Source organism: Oryza brachyantha, chromosome 3 (genome assembly GCF_000231095.2).
Source record: "Oryza brachyantha chromosome 3, ObraRS2, whole genome shotgun sequence".
Lineage (NCBI taxonomy): Eukaryota > Viridiplantae > Streptophyta > Magnoliopsida > Poales > Poaceae > Oryza > Oryza brachyantha.
The window spans coordinates 9,301,401-9,322,848 of NC_023165.2; the positions used below are offsets into that span (position 1 = coordinate 9,301,401).

The 21,448-nt window shown below is 40.5% G+C and overlaps 2 protein-coding genes across 3 annotated transcripts; both read right to left on the reverse strand.

The window, feature by feature from the left end:
* Positions 1-1,817: 1,817 nt before the first annotated feature.
* Positions 1,818-4,624, reverse strand: LOC102720499. 2 transcript variants are annotated; one of them, XM_006649891.3, is made up of 7 exons: positions 4,553-4,592; positions 4,311-4,419; positions 2,759-2,815; positions 2,508-2,555; positions 2,366-2,425; positions 2,220-2,281; positions 1,818-2,075 (listed from the first exon to the last, which is right to left on the reverse strand). In XM_006649891.3, the coding sequence occupies exons 2-6, from the start codon at positions 4,410-4,412 to the stop codon at positions 2,228-2,230; spliced, it is 321 nt and encodes a 106-aa protein (XP_006649954.1). In that variant the 5' UTR covers positions 4,413-4,419; positions 4,553-4,592; the 3' UTR covers positions 1,818-2,075; positions 2,220-2,227. The 2 variants fall into 2 exon arrangements, with proteins under 2 accessions (XP_006649954.1, XP_006649955.1); XM_006649892.3 differs by having other exon boundaries at positions 1,821-2,075; positions 4,311-4,384; positions 4,553-4,624.
* An 11,644-nt stretch (positions 4,625-16,268) lies between these two features.
* On the reverse strand, positions 16,269-20,622 carry LOC102706996 (acetate/butyrate--CoA ligase AAE7, peroxisomal-like). The gene is made up of 3 exons (XM_006665044.3): positions 20,111-20,622; positions 18,164-18,754; positions 16,269-17,404 (listed from the first exon to the last, which is right to left on the reverse strand). Exons 1-3 carry the CDS (start codon positions 20,324-20,326, stop codon positions 16,508-16,510), a joined length of 1,704 nt encoding a protein of 567 aa, XP_006665107.2. The 5' UTR covers positions 20,327-20,622; the 3' UTR covers positions 16,269-16,507.
* Between the last annotated feature and the right edge of the window lie 826 nt (positions 20,623-21,448).

Genomic DNA, 21,448 nt, shown 5'->3' on the forward strand with positions numbered 1-21,448 from the left:
TACTATACAGTACCCAGCTTTTGAATGGACGCATTTGCATCTGGATCAACCAATGCAATGTTCAGGAGCATGCTGCACCAATCAATCAACCGCCTGTGAACATTTAGTGAGAAAAGATGAAACCAGGATCTTATCCTGACCATAATTATTGCAGCTTTATAAAGATCGTACCCATCCAATAACGTAATCAGTATCCTCTAAAGGCAAAAGGGAAGGTGAGATCCTGATCAGGATGGTCAATCAGCCAATGATATTGTTGGTTACAAGCCAATTAGGCAGGAGATGATCACCATGATTATTATGACATATTTTGAACCACAAGAATCCATGGCTGCTATCAAGACGTCTGTAAAAGGAGAGTAGATAACCATATCAAGACTTTAACTTTACCTCACTTTGAAAAAAGGAAAAGAAAAGAATGCTCTGGGATTATCAAATGACTCTCATGCATGTTGAACATGAGTTGAGTTTTGAATGATTTGTAGCAGGTTACAGCAGACCGATCACAGGCTCAGTGGATTACAGCTGAATTAATGATTAAGCCTGGTAAAGCTTGCCACAAGATCCAAGGCTAAAGAGGTAAAAAAGTATGGTACTGGTCCAATTGACGGCTCATGTGCATCTATGGCCAGATCGATCAAGATAGGTACAAAATACAAATCTACAATTATGCACAAAACTGAGAAAGGTGGCAGATTGACGGATCTTCACTTGTCAACTACTGTAGATGACTTCCCACCGCTTTATGCGTTTTCATTGAATCATGAGACATTTCAAGATCTACACACGGATTTTCTTTATAAGCTATAATGTTTTTATGCATGAATAATACTACTATACTACTAGAAGCTTTTTTTTACGCCGGCTTAGAACACATGAATTTCCAATGACACAATTTAATTCTCCATGGGGCAGAAAAATCCCAGCGGTTATAAATGCGAGAATCGTGCCAGTACAAATTGGATGGTTAAGGGCCAGGAGGCCAGGTAATTGGCTGGTAAAGTATACAGTATACTTTGCACTGGTATTATAGCCGGTCGCCAGCTATGCTTGCAAGCTAGACAGTGCAATTGTGCAAAGTACGCCACTCTGTCGATCTGTACCCGCTGCTCAGCACAGCTGCACAGGTTAACGCCCTGTTTGGTTTGATTCGCACGGTGAACAACTGACAATGACAAAATGTTGGCAAAGAATTCAGAGTTTCAGGCATAACTTGGTTTCATACTAAATTTTTGCACTTTTGCTACGATAAAACGTTTGATTTTTTGTTCTTTTGTTAAACACGCACCCAATAAATAGGAGGCTGGGAGGGAAGGCGTATATTGACTTTTTGACTTGCGTGCACACCTTTAGATTATTATCCAGCGACAATGACCGGATTGATTGATGTAATTAAAATTTTCATACCTTTGATCACTAGATTGACCAAATTTTTGCTAAGTCAATCACCTCCTTGGTCCCTCCATTTTCAGAACCAAAATTGACCAAAACATGGGCAGTCCCCCACTGATTTTGGTTTCCCAACATTTCGCTTACTAGCTTTTATGGGCTTCCTTCGGGCCAAACTAAACACGCCCCAAATTATCTTAACATTTTGCCTGCATTGACATTTGACAGGATCATATGATATATGTAAGCAAAGTCTGGGCTACGCTGGGAAAAAAGCCCAGTTCAGTTTGGACCTAAAATACCTACCCAGCCTTGGCCTGTGAGGTGAACTGGGGTGGGGTGGTTTCGAAACCATTTTGTGGCCTAGGTAACTTCAACAACACAAAGCCCAACCGCTGTACGCCTGTACCATGTTTTGACGCAAACGCTTTTATACCATGTGATATCTGAGTTGTTCATGATAGTGATCGTTAATCCGTTCCTTTTTTTAGATAATGGAGATTTCATTCAGCAATGGTTAATCCGTTCTGATAGACATAAAGTATGCAACTGCCAGAGAAGCTAGCTGCAATGCAGAGTTGCTGGACTGTTTCTTTCCTACGATTTAGGACAGGCTAAAACACTGATCTGAGTCCATCTGTTCCCTTGTTGCTTTGAGGTCTCTAGCTGCCGCTGCATTTCGATGCCTGCGAGTGACATCAACAGCACAGATCAAGCTGAGAAATGGGTCATGCCTCGTGGCGTTTGCTTAACTACAGCTCTGACAGAAGCTGCAAGAAAAAAAAAATGGAGCTTTGGAGGAGTAATGTGAGTGGTGGTTTTGAGTTTACCTCGCTGCTCAGCTTGATGCGCAGGTTGGCTTGCGAGGAGGGAGCTGATGACGAGGCGTTCTCTGAAGGAAAAATAATCAAAATGGATAGCTAGTAATTGTCATTTTACTGTCAAAGAATCTGGGACAGTCATTGTTCTACTGAACCTTGAGCTTGGGCTTCAGAGTCTCAACTGCAGCCTTTGAACTGCTGCTGTTTGCACCTTGCTGAAGGAGCTCCAGGGAACAGGGTTAGATTCAGTCCGAAGACATGCACGCCTGAATATTGGACTGAGGATTTGTCATTTACCTTGCCAAGGACCCAGTCTGCAGAATCAAAGTATGCGCGCTCATGGTCCTGCATCAGCACCAGACCATGCAGCCAATGAGCCAAAGGAAATGTTCAGATTCGCTTTCAGATATTTATCACGATAGATAAGTATAGATGCTGCCTTTGATATCAAAACCGAACTGGATATAGTGTCGGCAACACACATGAGTTCTGATACTCTGAAACAGTAAGACCGACAGAATGGTTACACAGCTTCAGAAAATGCATACCTTTGATATCAAAGGCTTCTTGGGTGCAATCCCTCCATACTTCTTCTCAACGCACGCCTGCAATTCAAAATCACACTCTTTTCACAAACCCTACCACCAAGCACTTGCAGAACCAAGGAAAAAAAACATCCCAAACAAAACATCTCGCTCGGACTGAAAGAATCCCGAAACACCGAACTTGCTGCGGTGCAACAGGGAAGGGAGGCTTATCCGTTCGCTCAAGGGTCACGACGCTTCTCACAATGCCGGTGCAGACACAAGCGCTTTGTCTCAGTGGACCGTCGGACCGACGTGACGGCGTGACAAGCACACGCACACGCACCAACTCACGCCGAAATTGCCTGAATGGTTCACGGCTTCAACGAGATTGGCCGAGACCGATCACGTAATCATGCCGCATCCGCAGGACACCATCTCTTTTCGGTCACGCGTATGAGCCCAACAAAATCTGGATTTCGCCCGGCCGCTCGCTGCGGCGTTGCGCACCGCCCATCATGTGGTTGCCTTTTGATCCACCGAAAAGCATGTGACCGATCTAGCGATGGCGATCCCCTAACCAGAGAGCCGTGAAAACGACGCGATTCCTGAAGCCGTTGAGGCGCCCCGGTCTTGTTCCCAGCTCGCTTTCTCTCATGTCTCATGCACAGCCCATGCATATGCTGGGTTGGTTGCTGCAGGCTCTGCAGAGGTGAGATTCGTAGGGAGGCTTTGCAGGATCGGTGAAAAAGCAGTGAACCAAAAAAAAAAATTGCAGGTGCTAGTAGTAGCAGTAGACCGTCATCTTTGTTCAGAGCCTCAGAGAGTGCAAGCAGTCAATAGATTCTTGGGTTGAAAAGGAGATTAGGATCAGGTTGAAAGTTTGATTTGCCCTTTTGGCCATTCATTCCTGGTTTGTATTGCTACCAAAAGTGGTTTCTTCTGGATGCATATAATCTAAAGTAGTACGGGTATTAGATAGTGCAGAATCTTTAATTGCTCACAGGTTCGGAGAGTTGGTGTTGAGGGCAAGTTAATTTTGGTGCACGTTAGGTAATGTTCTGGTGGTTACTTTCTTTAAACAGATTAAAATTAATCAACTAGTTAAGTGACTAGTTAAGATACGATTAAGACAACATCAAAGGAAAAAATGGTGACAACACAAAACTGATGAAGGTTAGCTAGCTTCTTCTTCACTGGCAAACTAAAGCAGAGTCGTGCGTTAGTTGTGAAGGCAAAACTCTCTCATTTTCGATTAGTCAGAAAAGAGAGGGGAAAAAACACTACAGTGTTGGGATTCCTTCATTTCCCTATTTTGTAAGTTTCTTCAGGTCACACTTTTATACGGCATCTGCTTCCATAATTACCTTGAAAAGTAGCGTTAGGGGAACGTCTCCCTAAACAAATGCAGGTTTCCACATTGGACTAGTGAAAACTGAAACTCTCAAAGCTCTAATCAAACATTGCTTCAAGAAATTGTGACCCAACTATAAACCAGACGTTCAGATCAAGAAAGCTAATTGATTGTTTTGAGAGACCTAACTCATAGAAGAATTTTTATTTTCAGAAAAGTTACCTCTTCCTCCATAGAAGCCAATGACTTATTAGCTTCATCACTGCCTGCCATCTCCTGTCCTCCCGCTAGCTTCTCTGCAAGAAGCAACACCTCAACTTTCATTTCCTGACTAAAACCAGAAAAAGGAAAACCAAGATGGTGAAGTATTTTGGCCTCAAAAGGAGGAGGAAACAAGTGCAGGAGGTCGTGCAGATGTACACAAATACTATGAAATTTACAAGATTTGGGTGGTTCAGAGAGACCTTGTGCGCTCCTTCGTCTGGGAAGATGGAGAGGAGGTTATGAAAGGGAAGGAGAATGAAGTGTGGGCAGAGCTGAACCTGATATTTATAGAGAGCTTGTACGGGAAACCAACGTGTTCTGGTGGATATATTACTCACGTTTCTAATCCAAATAAAAGGATCTTTTCTTTATGACGCTAGGAGCAAATCTAGAGCAAGCACTATTCCTCAATCCAGTGGTTAGATAAGGAAGTCATCACACATCCCATCCAAAAGTTTGAGTTGATGAATAGGGAAGGAAAAGTCAGTGTATACTTGAAGCAAGCCTAGTTTATATGTGTAAAATTTCTCGGGTTTTAAATGCGAAATAAAAATAAATTATATTTTGAATTTAATTGAGTTAACAAGATTTCAAACTTGAGACCACTTGTCGGTAATCAAGAGAAGGATCCAGCATGAGGGCTCTAGTCCTCATATCCACTGGATCCCTATGGAAAATAAGAGACAGAGGGGGAGGAAGAAGAAGATAATCAGCTCCCCACCCAATAATATATGCAAGTTTGCCTAAAAACTTAAGAGTGTAAATGAACACAATTTTTAAGCTAACAATGCATTGTAGAATACTATACTTTCATTATGGCAATATTTATACACACACCTCTTCTTATGCTAACATTCAACAGTTGTAGCAGCTAAGTTATTCAAAATCACAAAAGAAACTACGCCCACCAGTTTGACAATTCCCGATGTATTAGACAATGACATGGTTCCCAAAATCTATTTTTGACTATATTTTTTATAAAATATATAATTATTAAATATTTACTTTTATTATAGTACTTTTTAAAACTTATTTAAGTACAAGTTGTCCTACTGTCTTCAAACTAAATATTTTAATAGTTATTAATAGTCAAAGTTTTAAACATTCGAACTCAAACTTGTCTAACATGACATGAATTATGAAACTAGAATGAGTAGTCTTTAAGCGCTAAAAGAATATTTATACTACCTTGTGAAAAAACTAGTCCTTAGCCAGACTTCTGAACATCTCCATAGTTGATATATTATTATAGATTCAACTTTGACCATTAAATCATATTTACAAAGCCATGTGAAATGGGGCAATCTATTTGCCAATAACATGGTTTAGGCCAAATATCAATCAATTTTTTACAGCTAAGATTACTTCAAGATCTGCACATCACCAATAACCCTACCCAATGCTATGCCTTCTCTCCCCCCCCCCCCTCCCCCCCTCCCCTTTAACGCCACTCCCTTGGTCCATTTAACTGGCCCCCTCACACCCCTGCCTCCAATTGATCTAAAGTTTGATAGAGTTGGGATCGCCGTTGACACTGCACTTTGCGCTGGAGAAAGAAAAAAAAAACTGCCATTGTTGATACTTCTGCTCTAGCATCTCGCTGGTTATAGGTTGAAGATGATTCCCAATCCAACGACTAGCGAGGGAAAGGGAATGTGACTGATATTTAAGGTGATATCAGTCACCTGATCATTAATTAGCAAAGGTGATGTAAAATTGTAGTGTCTTAGAAGTATCTTTTTAGACAGATCCATGAATATACTCCCTTCCCATTTAAATGTATGACATTATTGACTTTATTTGATCAAATTTTTGAAATTTTGACCGTCAATAGCTCTTGAAGTATTTATTTCGAAAAGATAAAAGCCATATGGTAGATTTTTTGTTTATAAGAACATTACAGTATTATAGTTTTTGTTAGATATTCTAATAGGAAAATAGTGGTCAAGTTATACACTAAAGGCAGAATAAAGTTTAGTATTGTCATATAACTAAATACAAAGAAAGTACTTCCCTCTGTTCAATAATAAATTTATCTATTTCGTCATAATTGAAACTTGAAAGATAAAATTATTTTGGAAAGGAAGCAGAAACTTTTATACATTCCCGACACTTTTCTCCTACGCAAGTATGCAACGCATAAGCTCAGGTCGGTAAAACATGTCCTGTCTTGTGGCATTGCAAACCAATTCGCCCCAAGACTTTCGACAGTTGCGTGCCAACAACTATAGAACCTGCTTCTCAAGTAGTCCCAAAAAAATATTTAGGTGGGGAAATCCTAGCCATTCAATTTTGATAGTTTATTTTCTCAAAAAATATTTGCTTTTCTACCATAAATACATTAACCAATAAAGTAAAGTACCGATGTACATTGTTCTTATGCATGCAATCCGAGAAGAATATATAACACACATGTAATCAACTAATTAATAACCAAATTTTTTATGCTCTGTTTTAAACTAAACATGAAACACATATAATTCTATATATATATATACACACACACACGTATGTATGTATGTTGTCACTATGTAATAGAAATTAAATGCATTTTAAAAAATAAATTATTTTGAACGTTTTAAAGTGAAGACAAACAATATAAAAATTCATTATACTGCATATAAAATTGAATCAAAATCAGGAAAATGGGTTATAAAAATATCCGTTTAATAAGCAGAGTTTATTTTTGCACTATATTTTGAATTTCGTAAATGAAACAAGGAAATTTGTTTCATTCCTCATTAGAAGACAATAATTAGCTTTACTTGTTATTGAGTGGTAATAAACAATTCTTAATGTCTCTAAATGAGGTAATCTGGCTTATTAAAGCCAGAGGGCCGCAGTCATATTAGTACTAAATATCCATCCGTGATTGACAAATATTTACATAATCACTGTCTCTAGATTTTAGAATGCAAGATGTCATTGTCTTCACACCTTTGCAGCTGGATCTTAATCCACTGTGTGGCCCTGTAGAATAGCGCATGTAAGATTCTATTAGAGAATTATCAAACACGAAATCATTCATACTACTCCAAAGGGGGTCGTTGTTTTTTTGCCTTTTTAAGAGAAAACCAAATGTCATATTTGTAAATTAAAAATAATTTATAAATAAATTTTTTATATATGTTCTTAGCGATCTAAAAACAAAGGTTAAAAATAAACTACAATAAAAAAAATTAAATTAAAGTTAAAAATTTTGGCTTATATATATAAGTACAAGCGAAAAAATAGAGGGAAGATTTTTACAAAATAAATACCGTTTAGCCGCTCGAAAAACATGCGCGCGAAAAACGAGAGAGATTAGTTAACTTATCCGGACAGCCGAACGCCTAGGTCATACTAACAAAAGTTTTTGAGCTCAAGATTTACGCCCACACAACCAATGTCTAGTCATATGAAAAACTATTTCCGGGATTAAAACCAAAAACAACCTTGGCCGCTCTCACAAACATAATAAAAAATAAATACCAAATAAATCCATTATGCATAACAAAGCAACTTTGTTACTTCTGTCCTAGATTATTTAGCCAAAAAAAAACACCTTTATAGAAATGCCACACGATTTCCCCCCTAGATTCTAAAGCATTCTTCGATCGCTCTCGTTCCAAATTCTCTTGCTTTATGTACCTTTCTTGTACCTCACTGTAAATTCAGCTCGATATTTCCTAGCTTGCTTTGCCTGTATCCCCGTAGATTCTTGTCTCTGCAGCTTTGATGTACATTCTCCCATTATCTAATCCATGGATGCTCTGTCTCCCCTTATCCGTGCTCCGTGCATGTCGCAGTGTCTCCGGATGGTTGGCCGCTGGAGCTTTGCCTGGTTCGTTCGCCGACCAGCCATTTTGTTCTCCCTCTCGGTCAAAATTCTGCTGGGTAGCTACTATCTTGGTGTGCATCTTCTGTGTGCTGCAAATCGTTTATGATCCATATATATGAAGTTGTAAAATTAACAGCCGGCCTACGCTAGAAATATATAGCATCCAAGGTTTTAGATTTTAAATCTCCACAGGAGTATGAATTTTAGATTAGGTATTTGAAGGGCTAAGTCCCCTACTTAGTTTGAGGGGCTAAGTTTCTCAATTAAAAAAAATGACTACATATAGAGACCGGATAAAAATATCATTCTCTTAAAAAAATATGTTTCGTCTTATATATGATCGATTGGTGGTGGTACATTTTGTTTTGTGGTTTGGTAAGCAAAGCAAGCCTATCAGCCATCCTGTAACCGTATTAATAACAAGAACGATTACTCGATTAACTCTCTCAGTTAAACTGCACACGCAAAGCAACCGATACAGCGATCTTGGAAGGCAGGCAGGCTAGGTACATCGATCTACCTCAAGAGTAGTAGTAGCATCACAAATCCGTACTCCGTAGTTAAGATAGACAAATCAAGAAACCAATGATGCATTAATTTAGACTCTTGATATTTGTTACAGATAAAAAGAATGCACAACGTTTGGCATTTTCCCCTGTTTGTAGTGGAAGATATGCGTACTCTATTATTTGGTTGAGATGGTTGTTGTCTTTTAATAAATTTCGTATGGTATGTGGATAGCAATAAAGACAAGACGTATATAATAGTCTATCTTGTAGCAGCTAACAAAATTAATGTGAGTTAATTACTTCAGATTAGTTAATCTATCCATTTTTGGAGTATAAATTATGAGCTATTGCAATGGGACCGTAGGACTAGGGAGGAAATAGGGTGTGAATGTGTGATCGATCTACTTGATGCAGTTAGTTACTCTTTTCTTTTGCTTTCTATTCTGTGAAGACAATCGTCATGCTCTTCATGCGAAATGGGGAGTAGAAGACGAACAACTCTATATTAAGTTAGTCTATTAAGTTACAGAGTAAGGAGTCCAATATTATTCCGAGAAAAAATAATTACACTATTAAATCATGTTGGTGCAGATAATAATAGTGTTGTTGCCTTCCGACAACCTGGTTCGAGGCTTGGGAACATATTGATCAATAAGTTGTACATAATATATGTTGTTGATATCGAAACAGAAGCTCAAAATGGTATATGAGATGCCACTCAGACTTTCTATTGTATATAAACTACAACTGTATACATAAAAACAGAAGCTAACAATTGTATATGTCATTCAATTCAGTTTTCAAAATATTTTGTATAGAAGTTACAATTGTATATATGGATATAGAAACTAATAGTTGTATATTGATTTTATTTTTATATACTAGCTCCGTCCCATAATAACTTTATTTTTTTTATTTATGTGCTTCAACGTTTGACTATTCGTTTTATTTAACAAATTTGTACAAAAATTTAAAAAATTAGTACGCATAAAGTACTATTCATGTTTTACCATCTAGTAACAATAAAAATATTAATCACAAAAAAAAATTTCAAATAAGACGAAGAATCAAAACATTGTATCTAAAAACTAAAAAATGAATTTATTATGAGACGGAGGTAGTGGCTTGAGGCACAATACGCAAAAAAAATCTGCTTATAGTATAAAAATAGCTTTAAAAAGCCACCACATTCGCTTTGGGATCTAAGAATTCCTACGCTAACTGCAGGAAAAAAACATTATTACACCAAAATTAGGAGTCATAAATCAAATCCAATCTATATTTGAATGTATTATAAACAAAATACAAGTATATGTATGACAATATGATCCCAGAGTCAGTGTCAAATCGAATTCAACATTAAAATCTACTAGCTCCATGCAAATTGCGTGGGGATAACCCACCGGTTGCTTTCAGATATTTACTAAAAACGACATAAGACATCGCAAGCAAAACAGCAAAACAAGACTAAAGAAAAAGCCACTGCTAGCATAAGTTCAGAATTTCAATATTCCAAGAAGACCATCATTAACGTAGCATGATATTATCTCCCTGCTTTCTTTCTGCCGTCCCTTTGAGGAACACCAATGCACCGTTAATCACCAAAGCAGCAAAGCGAAGAATCTTTCTGTCTCTTTTCCCATGAGTCTCTCCTAACGTCTTTCTCGCCTCACTCAAAGTCAAATCTTACCGTATCAATAGACTAGACCCCAAAACAAATTGGACGGAATATGTTCTGAATTTCTGGTGGACACGATGGAGCCCCACACATCTGATTTCAGATTTGCCATGTCCACTCATCATATGATCAAATATTCAAACTGTTCGAGGTCACACGTGTGAAATGTCTGGAGAGTGTGTATTACTCCAGTTTTAAGTTCTTTCTGATCCGATTAGAGCAGCTACAATAGCATACTATAAGTCAGCTATAAGCATATTTTAATGTGATAAGAGAGAAGAGAAAAAAGCAGCGGGCTATAGATTTGTAGCCAGCTGTAGCACAAATTCCAAGACACATGTGTGTATGACAGGTAGGATCGGATATTAATTGTATAGTATATGACTATTGTATGAATTGGCTATTAAGTTGGCTACAGATAATTTATAGCCAGCAATTGGCTATACTATTGAACTTGCTCTTAAATGGCTCCCGGACCTCAAACATCTGGCTCTTGTTCTTCCTCCCAATGCTCTAGGATTTTGAGCCGATTTTTTCAGTTTTACTCTTTTATAGGCAAAGTGTGCAAATCAAGGTTGTCAGGTTGTGTTCTTATCCTACAAGGGATTATCGATTTTGTGTAAACGTCTTTTAAACTCTTAAAGTATGTGTTTCGTGTAAAATTCATCATCTTAAATTGCTAAAGTAATATTCTTATTTTATAATAGTTAATTCAGCTGTTTATATCGTCAAATAGCTATTACAAAATTCAGATTATCATTCGATCCAAAAATCTTAGCTATCTTAAATATCACATGTTTGTTCTTTACAGTATTATCATTTACAAGATTTTTAGTTGTCTATATCTTAGAGAGATAATATTTGAGTGTGTACATCCGGTTTGGATGTAGAGACTGGTTTTTAATCCATTAGAAAGACTAAGAGATAGTATATTTTTTTCCTTACTCATAAAAAGAATAAATATCAGACCTGTGGCTAGCAGCCTTAATTAGGAATGACGAGTCCAACTGGCCCTAGGGTCAAGTAGACTGAACATTCCATACGGTAACTATACATCATTTTGAGCAAATCCAGGGACTAAAAGTATGATGCCATTTAACCGGTATTATGATTGAGGAAAGAAAAATAGACTAAGCCAATAGTTAACTGACTAAAAGTAGACCTATTCAGAGTACTATTTATCTCAACAATAATTTTACATTTAAATTTCTTCTTATTTTATTCATACCTGTCCTTATCTATCAATTTCTCATTTATTAAACAGTACTATAATTCTTGTAAACTTTAATCGTTGCTAAACAACATAAATTACTTAGTACATTTGTCCTAAAATCAATCATTTATATGTTGTTTAACAATGATTAAGGTCAAGGGAAAAAGTATAACACTACTTAGTAAATGAGAAATAGACGAGGATAAAATGGTGAACAAGGATAAAATGAGAAAAAATTTTGAATATGAAGTGATTTATGAGACAAGTAGTAATTTAAATAATGCTAGAAAATATTATATTTTATGACGGTATAGCACAATCTAAATCAATCCTATTACCTTCATCCCAAAGAACTTGTTTCTCTAGAATTCAAGACATATAAATAATTGGCATCCTAAGGACCTATTTGGTTTGAAGAAATTTGAACTAATAGAAATAGGAAACATAGAGAAATATAAATACATGACAACATTAATTCATAGGAATTTGTAGATAGAAATTTTCCTATGTTGTTTTCTCTATAAGGAAATTTTCATTTAGTTTTCTTATACTTTATTCTTACAAACCGAATAACATTCAAAAATCCAGGCCTTAGGAATTCAATCATTTATTTTTCGTTTAAAACAAATAGGCTCTACCTGTCACTTCTCATTAATCCTCTCTTATTCGAATTTCTCCGCATTATACCTCTAATTACATTCACTCACTCCTAATCATATAATGTTTAATAAGAAACATTATAATATTTTTCTTAAACATTACTCCTATGGCATGGATGAAATGCCTCCTTTCCCAGGTCTTTCTCTGCATGAGAGTACAGAGTTTAGACCGCTGGCTGGCGTGACACAAGGGATAATAAGCGATGTGACCTGCTCTTTGGACGACTGAGATTCGACTGTGTTTTCCAGCTGTGCTGTCGACTAGGAATGTTGTCCACGTCAGCACCGCGCCATGGCGACAAACCTCGACTTGGCGCCAGAGAACCTTGCAATGCGTGTTGCAGACTGCGGGAGGCCCTGAGAAAAGGAAAAGACGCTTTTGTGATGGTAGCTACTAGCTACGCCACCTCCGATAACATGCTATTAAATTTCTAAAACATAACTTCCAATGGTACGATTCTTCACAAATAACTCATAATATAAATGACGTTATAATTCATTCTTTTTTAATATTATAATATGTGTAAGAGATTATTTTTTAATTATATAGTATATCTTATAGATAGCTTATAGATACCCATTAAAGATAACGGTAGAGGATAGATCGAGGTTTCTGGATGACGTGTCCTTGCCGTTGTGTCTTTAAACCGACACGTCGGTGATTGGACTGGCTGCTTCATTTCGGGCTGGCTATTCCTCTTTTAAACATCGTAGTTGTAGGCAGAAAGTCAAACCTCAAGCGATACCGTGCTATATAGGATTTTGATCCGTGACTACACTTTTTAGTGTAAAAAATATGGTATCTTAAGATACATTATATCTTAAGATATTAAAGTTTTGTCCTAAAAATCTTGGTAACTTAAAATGCTTTTTAAGGATGATAAAGAAGCCCTAACTTAAAGCATTTAGTTGTTCATGTTCCATACAAATCCAATGGTTAATTAAAAAAAAACATGCTACTGTTCATCCGAGAAAAATTACTATGGCATATGAACTCTAGAAGCCGATCGTAGTATTTCCTTGAAAAAATAAACGACTGATTAAGTATAGCCCTTACCATATAGTTGCGATTGGAACTACACGTGATCTTAATTCTGTGCTATACCATCCGTCCAATTTGTTATATTTCGATAATTCTATTACATGCCATTAAATTTGTTATCTCAATAATTTACCACTGATATTGTCTATTTGAGTTTACAAATTATTTAACAAATACCAACGAGTTGGTTATATTTTTCCAAATTGTGCAGCTTTGGTTAATATATATGACCCAATTTATAGCTAAATTTACACGTCTATTTATTGATATTTTTAAAATGTAAGACCATATTTTGTTATTAACACCAGGACCCCAAACTCCAAGGTACAACCCTGCTCTCCTGATCAACAGTACTCAACCGCGAATTGCAAGGCAGGGCTCACAAGCCGCGTTAGAGCATTGTGCCCCCACTTCATCGTGTCGATCACTGTGTTAGAGCCATGGTCGTTGGAGATTCAATCCTCCATCACTTTACTTGATCTGCCACAAAGGACACTTGATCCTTCGCTCACCACAGGAGAGGATAAGAGCTCAAAGACGTGCCTCGTCGCCTAGAGCAACACAAAGATGACCAAAGGAGACCTCATGACCAGTGTCCCCCCCGGCACAATTAATCTATCCACTGACCAAATAAAGAAGGAGAGGATGACAACAATGCTCTGCCTTGGTTGAGCCACCCCTAAGCTCATCGGTTGATTCGCCTTGATCTGCATCGAAGAGGAGACATAGGACATGAAATAATGGTGGAGGAAGAGGAGATGTGACATCAAAGAAGGAAGGATGTAAGATCATTCACGGTGCAGGGTACACCCCCATGTGTCATGTAAATGAAACTACTCTAAAGACCACTAGTATCCTAGTGCAAGCCAATTAAAATGGGACCTATGACAGCTTTAAATGGACCCACGATATTTACCATTTCCATTCCTCTCCACGCCTCTGCCTCCCACTCCACGCCTCTCCCTCTCACCGCCAAGCCATCCTCTCTCCCCGCTGGCCAGGAGCGGCGGCGCTCCCTCCCCTTGCCGGTCCCCACCGCTCCCTCCTCCCCCCCCCCCAGCGGCCCCTAGCGACAGCGGCGGCCTCACGATAGATCTAGTACTGTCAGCGGCGGCGTCGGAGCTCGGATGCGGCGGCGTCGGCACAGGAGGAGCACGGGACGGTGGCGCAGGCGGAGCATGGGGGCGGCGGCACAGGCGGAGCACGGGGTGGCGGCGTTGGCCGTAGGCAAAGCGCGGGCAGCGGCGGCCGCGGCGGGAGCCAAGACCACACGCCGGGGCGACAATGTTGCTATTGACGTCAAAAGTGGACCCGATGACATGTCACACACGAAGGGCTTTGTGAGTTGGTGCAGCATGCTCTCTCACTGACGTGGAAGTTCCGGGCGACTCACCAGCTAGACGTATTGTGAATAGCCTAAGAGGTGGTGCCTGTGGAGGTGAGGAAGTGACAAGGATGGAGAGGGGAGGGGGAATTTTGAGGCGTTCTGTAAATTGCAAAAAGAATGACATGATAATTAAAATAGAAAATTTCAAAACTGACATAGAAAATTCAAAACCACCCTGTGAAGCACTTTGAGTTGTGGAAAAATACTACTTGAAATATATAGCCTCAATCAAACGGGAGTCCACTTACGCCGATGTCTTCTCGCTCGCCGGTGCCATGCGCTGCTCGCTCATGTCGTCTCCTCCATGTTGTCTCGCGCGCCGGTGTCCCTCCTCCATGCTACCTCACGTGTGGGACAAGTTTCTGCTATTCTATTTTTCAAACTACATGGTTCAAGACATGTACCGTTTGCACGGTATAACATGTTGTAGTTGGACTGCTTGTTTTTTTAATACCAGATATTGAAAACATTGTTATTTTTATGTAAACTTAACAAATTTAAAAATTTAAGACTTAATAGAAAAACTCAAAAAAAATTATAATATGAAATGGAGAGAGTAGTGATGTCCAGTTTGAAATATATGGCCTCAATCAAACGGGAGTCCACTTACACCGCTGTCTTCTCGCTCGCCGGTGCCATGCGCTTCTCGCTCATGTCGTCTCATCTGTGTTGTCTCGCGCGCCGGTGTCCCTCCTCCATGCTGCCTCACGTGTGGGGGGCAAGTTTCTGCTGTTCTGTTTTTCAAACTACATGGTTCAAGACATGTACCATTTGCACGGTATAACGTGTTGTAGTTGGACTGCTTGTTTTTTTAATACCAGAGATATTGAAAACATTGTTATTTTTATGTAAACTTATCAAATTTAAAAATTTAAGACTTAATAGAAAAACTCAAAAAAAATTATAATATGAAATGGAGAGAGTAGTGTTGTCCAGTTTGAAATATATGGCCTCAATCAAACGGGAGTCCACTTACGCCGCTGTCTTCTCGCTCGCCGGTGCCATGTGCTGCTCACTCATGTCGTCTCCTCCGTGTTCTCTCGCGCGCCGGTGTCCCTCCTCCATGCTGCCTCACGTGTGGGGGGCAAGTTTCTGTTGTTCTATTTTTCAAACTACATGGTTCAAGACATGTACCATTTGCACGGTATAACGTGTTGTAGTTGGATTGCTTGTTTTTTTAATACTAGAGATATTGAAAACATTGTTATTTTTATGTAAACTTTAACAAATTTAAAAATTTAAGACTTAATAGAAAAACTCAAAAAAAATTATAATATGGAATGGAGAGAGTAGTGCTGTCCAGTTTGTTCATTTTGAACTGAGGATTTTCGGGCATTTTTTTCGAGCTTTTTTTCGCATCCTAAAGAAGGTAACGAGAGGTATCACTATTTTCTATATAAAATTTGGTACCATTGGTGTCGATTTCGGTACTGTTCTAACTACTCAATGCTCATTTTCCCCTAAAAAAAAAACTACTCAGTGCTCTTTGTGAGTCTTAAGATTGCAGTCCAGTAGGTTGTTAGTTGAGACAGCGAACCAACAGAAGGGGAAAGAAAACCTGAAACAGAATTGCAATGATAGTCTGTTCTTTTAGAAAAGGATTATCAGTTTATCAGACACTACTTCTTACCTTTGATCTTCATTTTTCATCGAGTTGGCAATAATCCTCACCTGCTTGTGTATTATTTCAAGCTCCAATCACTCATCGATCGTGTTGGTGATACAAGAACGAGGCTAACAGTTTACAACTCTCTCCTAAAAGTACATGGCAAGGGCGAACTGGTGACCACAAATACAGTAGCACTCCGTACAAACAAACAAGTGTTCCTTGAGAGCTTAAGATGGGCTCACATCCTGCTCTTCCGGACCGGGCCCAACTCCTTGGCCTTGGCCCTCAGCTCGTGCTTCTTGATCTTCCCCGTCGCCGTCTTGGGCAGCGGCCCGAACACGACGGACTTGGGCACCCAGTAACCCGGCAGCCTCTCGCGGCAGAACCGCATGATGTCGCCGGCCAGCGCCGCCTCGTCGGAGCGGTCGACGCCGTCCTTGGCCGTCACGAACGCGCACGGCGACTCCCCCCACTGCTCGTCGGCCCGCGCGACGACCGACGCCTCCAGCACCGCCGGGTGCTGGTACACGGCCTTCTCCACCTCCAGGCTGCTGATGTTCTCCCCGCCGGAGATGATGATGTCCTTGGCCCGGTCCTTCACCTCGACATACCCGTCGGGGTGCCTCACGCCCAGGTCGCCGGAGTGGAACCACCCGTTCTCGAACGCCTCCGCGTTCGCCTTGGGGTTCTTGAGGTACCCCTTCATGACGCCGTTCCCGCGCATGACGATCTCCCCGAGGGTGGAGCCGTCGGCGGGGACGGGTGCCATCGTCTTCGGGTCCACGACGTCGAGGCCCTCTAGGCCGACGTAGCGGATGCCCTGGCGAGCGTGGAGGCGGGCGCGCTCGTCGTCCGGCAGGTCGTCCCACTCCGGCTTCCACGCGCACACCGTGGACGGGCCATACGTCTCGGACAGGCCGTAGGTGTGGGTGATGCGGAAGCCGAGCTTCGACATGGACGCGAGCACCGAGGGCGGCGGGGCGGCGCCGGCGGTCATGACGTTGACGACCCGGGGCAGTGGGAGGATGGTGTCAGCCGGCGGCGCGTTGACGACGGTGTTGAGGACAACCGGTGCTCCACAGAAGTGGGTCACGCCTTGGTTGGCTATTGCCGAGAAGATGGCCTTTGCTGTTACCTGCGATGCGGATGAACACAAGAATTAGTGAATCAATTGCTATCGTCCAGCATCAATCTGGTAATGAACTGGGTAAAGTCCTCCAGCCTAATCTATGACATCATATTTATGTTGCACACTTGCACGCTATAACTGCATCACAAACTAGTCCATCAAGCACACCTAGTCCTAATGTCTGCATGATTCAGTTATCTAGGAAGCAAGGAATAAATGAACGTATGTGTACATGACAACCCCCATAACCTAACAGCGTAGCAATAGAAAAGAAAGATAACAACAAAGTGGCCTCTAAAATTTCAATATATATACCAACTGAATTAATCCTCCTATATTCCATCCTGGTATTACTGCAGTAATGCATTTGTTACCAGGCCTTGATTTAGAGTTTATATGTCTTCGACATAACAGATTGTATCCTTTCACTGCAATGCTGTTGAAAGCTGAAAGATGCAAAGTAAATGTAAAATCAAGGCGGATTTTAATTTGTCAGGGAGTATTCATACTTGGATATCATAATCCACTTTTACCAAATAGCATCCATTGCCTCTGATTATCATGGTAATTTTGTAATGTTGTAAAGGATATTATATCAATCTAAGTATATATTTCCCAATGACATGATCGTGGTTTTGTACTTCCTCTGCAAATATATTCTATTCATATAGATTCAATAGAAGTAAACTTCAAAATAGCGCTTTACAGTGTTCATGTTCCATACGAATTAATGATAGAATATGGTTTAGAAAAAGCATGGCATACCTGACGAAGACAAATGCTTGTTCCACAAAGAGCAGCAAGAGTCCATGTATAGCACCAGCCATTGCAGTGGAACATCGGCAAAGTCCACAAATAAACAGCACCTTCATTCATTCCCCATACGAGAGCACCACTCAGTGACATTAGGTAAGCTCCCCTGTGATGCAATACCACGCCCTTTGGATTAGAAGTCGTCCCAGAAGTATAACCTAAGGCAATACTCTTCCATTCATCCTGTGGTGGTTTCCAGGCAAACTCAGGATCACCGGTTTCCAAGAACTTCTCATACTCAATGGCTCCTTTGCTCAAAGCACTTTTTAGGGACGCAGGATCACAGATTTGATCACCAATAACAATTAGAAGTGGCTTTTTGAAAGCGCCTTTCTTTTGCTCCGCGATAATCCTCAGAGAATCCTCTGCTAGGGAGAAAAATTCCTGATCAACCATCACAACTTCCGCTGACGAGTGCTCCAAGAGAAATGCAACAGTAGGAGCATTTAATCGAATGTTGACGCAGTTCACCACTGCTCCAACCATTGGAACTCCAAAATGAGCCTCATATACTGCTGGAATGTTTGGAGCTATTACAGCTACCTATGGAAGGAACCAATAATCAGTGCAAATTTAATCCAATATATTGCGTGCACGCAACTACAGAGGTTTTAAGCTAGCAAAACTTGTAGCCCTATCTTTTCGCTTATGCTTATGTTTATAAGCCAATATTTGAATTTTCAACCTTAAATTTGAAGTAGATTTTAGGGTTTTTTATCATATTTTTTTTTAACCTTGACTTTTAGATCAATAAGAACATATATATAAGTTTTATTCATAAATTATTTTTCATTTGCAAATATATCATTTGGTTTTTTCTCTAAATAAGCCAAACAATTACCCATTGATAAAATGAAAGTACTGTAGTAGCACGTAAGAATTTAAGAGCAATTTGCAGCAGGCAGTTTTGATCTTCTCATGTGCATCCAGGATTTCTAACTGGATATAGAAGGCTTCCATTTCCCATCAGCATCAAGAGATAGGACCATTCAATTTCCATCGAGGCATAGCATGATATACATTTAATTCACTTTGCTAACAACTGATGTTAAATCTTAGCATGTGTTTGTTCAATTAAAATGCATAAAACACATGCGTTGGAAAAAGGACAAGTGTTGGGATGCACTCCTCTGAGGACTGATAAAACTCATCCACTATCTACCAGTCTAACTAAATGATGGGTCTGCCCTCTGTTTTGCCCCTGAATGGAAACAGTACGTGAGGATCCTACCATGAATATTATGTATGCAGATATTGAAAATTTGTGGGTACCTTATGCTAAGTTATGAAACCATATTTTTTTTCTTTGTCCTATGGATAATCATGGAAAACTCATGTTTAAGAATAGACTTCCAAGTTCCAACCGTCAAAGTTATCATATTTGAAAAATCATGTTACTTATGTTAATCTAAATGCTCCAAGCTGCCAGGATAATGGCCTAATTAGCCTTCATATAAAAGGTATGTTTGTACATGATTTCAGTCTTTCAGATCGACGAAGGCTTCGTCAATAGGCAGATCTTGAGAAATAGATGCTGCAGTGACATGGAGCACAACTGCCCTCTGTTACAAATAATCCAGGAATTGAATGAGCAGTTTATCAGCATAATTAAGTAGTCGAACATTTTCTGACAGTAGCAGGGGTACTCCGAACGTTCGAGCCTCGAAACTGATTTTGTTCACTTCTAATCCGTAATATATATTGACAGGCAAAGATTTTGTGTGTGTGTTCGCAAAGGAAAAGGGTATCGGAAAAAACGAACGTTTTACTGTTACCACTCCCGTTTTTTTTGGGGGTGTTTGACATCGCCATCTCCAGGATACCAGGGGAACAGTACAGTATACAGTAACAATGAGAAGGAGCAGTGAAGAAATCGGAGAATGGGAGAGTACGGCGTACCGTGGTCCCGTGCCCGACGGACCGGCGAGCGAGGGCGGAGGCGAGGCGGCGGCAGCGGCGGTAGGTGTCGGCCCAGGTGTAGCGCACGGGGCCGTGCACGACGGACGCCCGGGCGGGGTGCGCCAGCGCGGCGCGCTCCAGGAACCAGAGCGGCGTGAGCGCCGTGTAGTTGGCGGCGCCCCGCGGCAGGTCGTCGATGTCCCTCTCCGCCGCCATATCCGCCGCCGCCGCGATGCGCCCCCTCTCTCTACCTCCTCGCGTGGCTGGCTGGCTGGCTTTGACTTGGCACCGGGGACGGGGAGCCGGACGAATGGGAGGCGCCACACTTTGGTTTTTATTACTCCCCCGGCGTGGCGGCGGGGTGGGGCGATGAGGAGCGGGTGGCCGTGGCGGGGATGGATTTTTGCGAGTGTTTTTCTTTTTCTTATTTCTAGTGGCCACACGGCGGCCGGCAGCTCGCGGGTGGTGCACTCGTGGCCTGGTGGCTGGTGCCGGTGGGTCGCCAGCGAGAAATGTATTCTTTTTCCCTCTCCTTCTATCGGCCGGCGGATCATTTCTGATGGGAGAAGCGAAGCCATGCATAGGCCCATGCCCACCCGTGCGTGATCCACGATTTGCATGCCACCGTACCGCATGCTGGGATCGATGAAATTCCAACTTCCAGGTTTCCAACGGTACGCGTGGGTGTGACTTGTCACCGGGTGCTTGCATTTTATCCTCGTGTCTTGTTGCAGTAGTGCGTGAAGAAGAACGCAATTAGGTCTATCTCAATGTATGTTTTATAGAGATGTCATACATATTAAATATGTCACATCAGTAAAATTGTTTATTAAATAAGAGAGTTTCATTAGATGAGAGATGAGTTTTATCCCTATGAAATACATTTGCTCGGGTATGTCCGATCTAATAACTTCCTTTTTTCGCGCGTACGTCTCCCAAACCATTAAACGGTGCATCTTTTGCTAAAAATGTTTATATAAAAGTTGCTTTAAAAATCAGATTAATCTATTTTCATAGTTTATAATAACTAATACTTAATTAATCATATGCTAATGATGTTTCTCGTTTTGTGTGCGCTGTTAATTCCAACCTCAACATCACCTCCGAGTAAATACAGGGATCCAGGCTAGATGAGAGCATGATACGCAACAAGAATTGCGGGCGCGCGATCAGAACAAAATAGAATATCAAGCAGCTGTATTAAAAGATTTGACACCCGAAAGATATTATACTCGTAAGTAAATTGTATTTTGGACTCTTTAAACACTTAAGCATATCCGGTCCTTTAGTGTAGATCATCTGAATAGTTATAAGAATAAACTACAGCACTTCTAAGTT

What these genes read in the sequence shown, in the direction of transcription:
- LOC102706996 (XM_006665044.3), bottom strand. Translation starts at nt 20,326, where the DNA reads ATGGCGGCGGAGAGGGACATCGACGACCTGCCGCGGGGCGCCGCCAAC. An exon ending in CCGTCGGGCACGGGACCACG is followed by an intron (nt 18,755 to 20,110) that starts GTACGCCGTACT and finishes TTCCTTCCATAG; the next exon opens with GTAGCTGTAATAGCTCCAAA. An exon ending in CAAGCATTTGTCTTCGTCAG is followed by an intron (nt 17,405 to 18,163) that starts GTATGCCATGCT and finishes TCCGCATCGCAG; the next exon opens with GTAACAGCAAAGGCCATCTT.
- LOC102720499 (XM_006649891.3), bottom strand. Translation starts at nt 4,412, where the DNA reads ATGAAAGTTGAGGTGTTGCTTCTTGCAGAGAAGCTAGCGGGAGGACAG. An exon ending in TGGCTTCTATGGAGGAAGAG is followed by an intron (nt 2,816 to 4,310) that starts GTAACTTTTCTG and finishes TTTGAATTGCAG; the next exon opens with GCGTGCGTTGAGAAGAAGTA. An exon ending in AGAAGCCTTTGATATCAAAG is followed by an intron (nt 2,556 to 2,758) that starts GTATGCATTTTC and finishes GTGCTGATGCAG; the next exon opens with GACCATGAGCGCGCATACTT.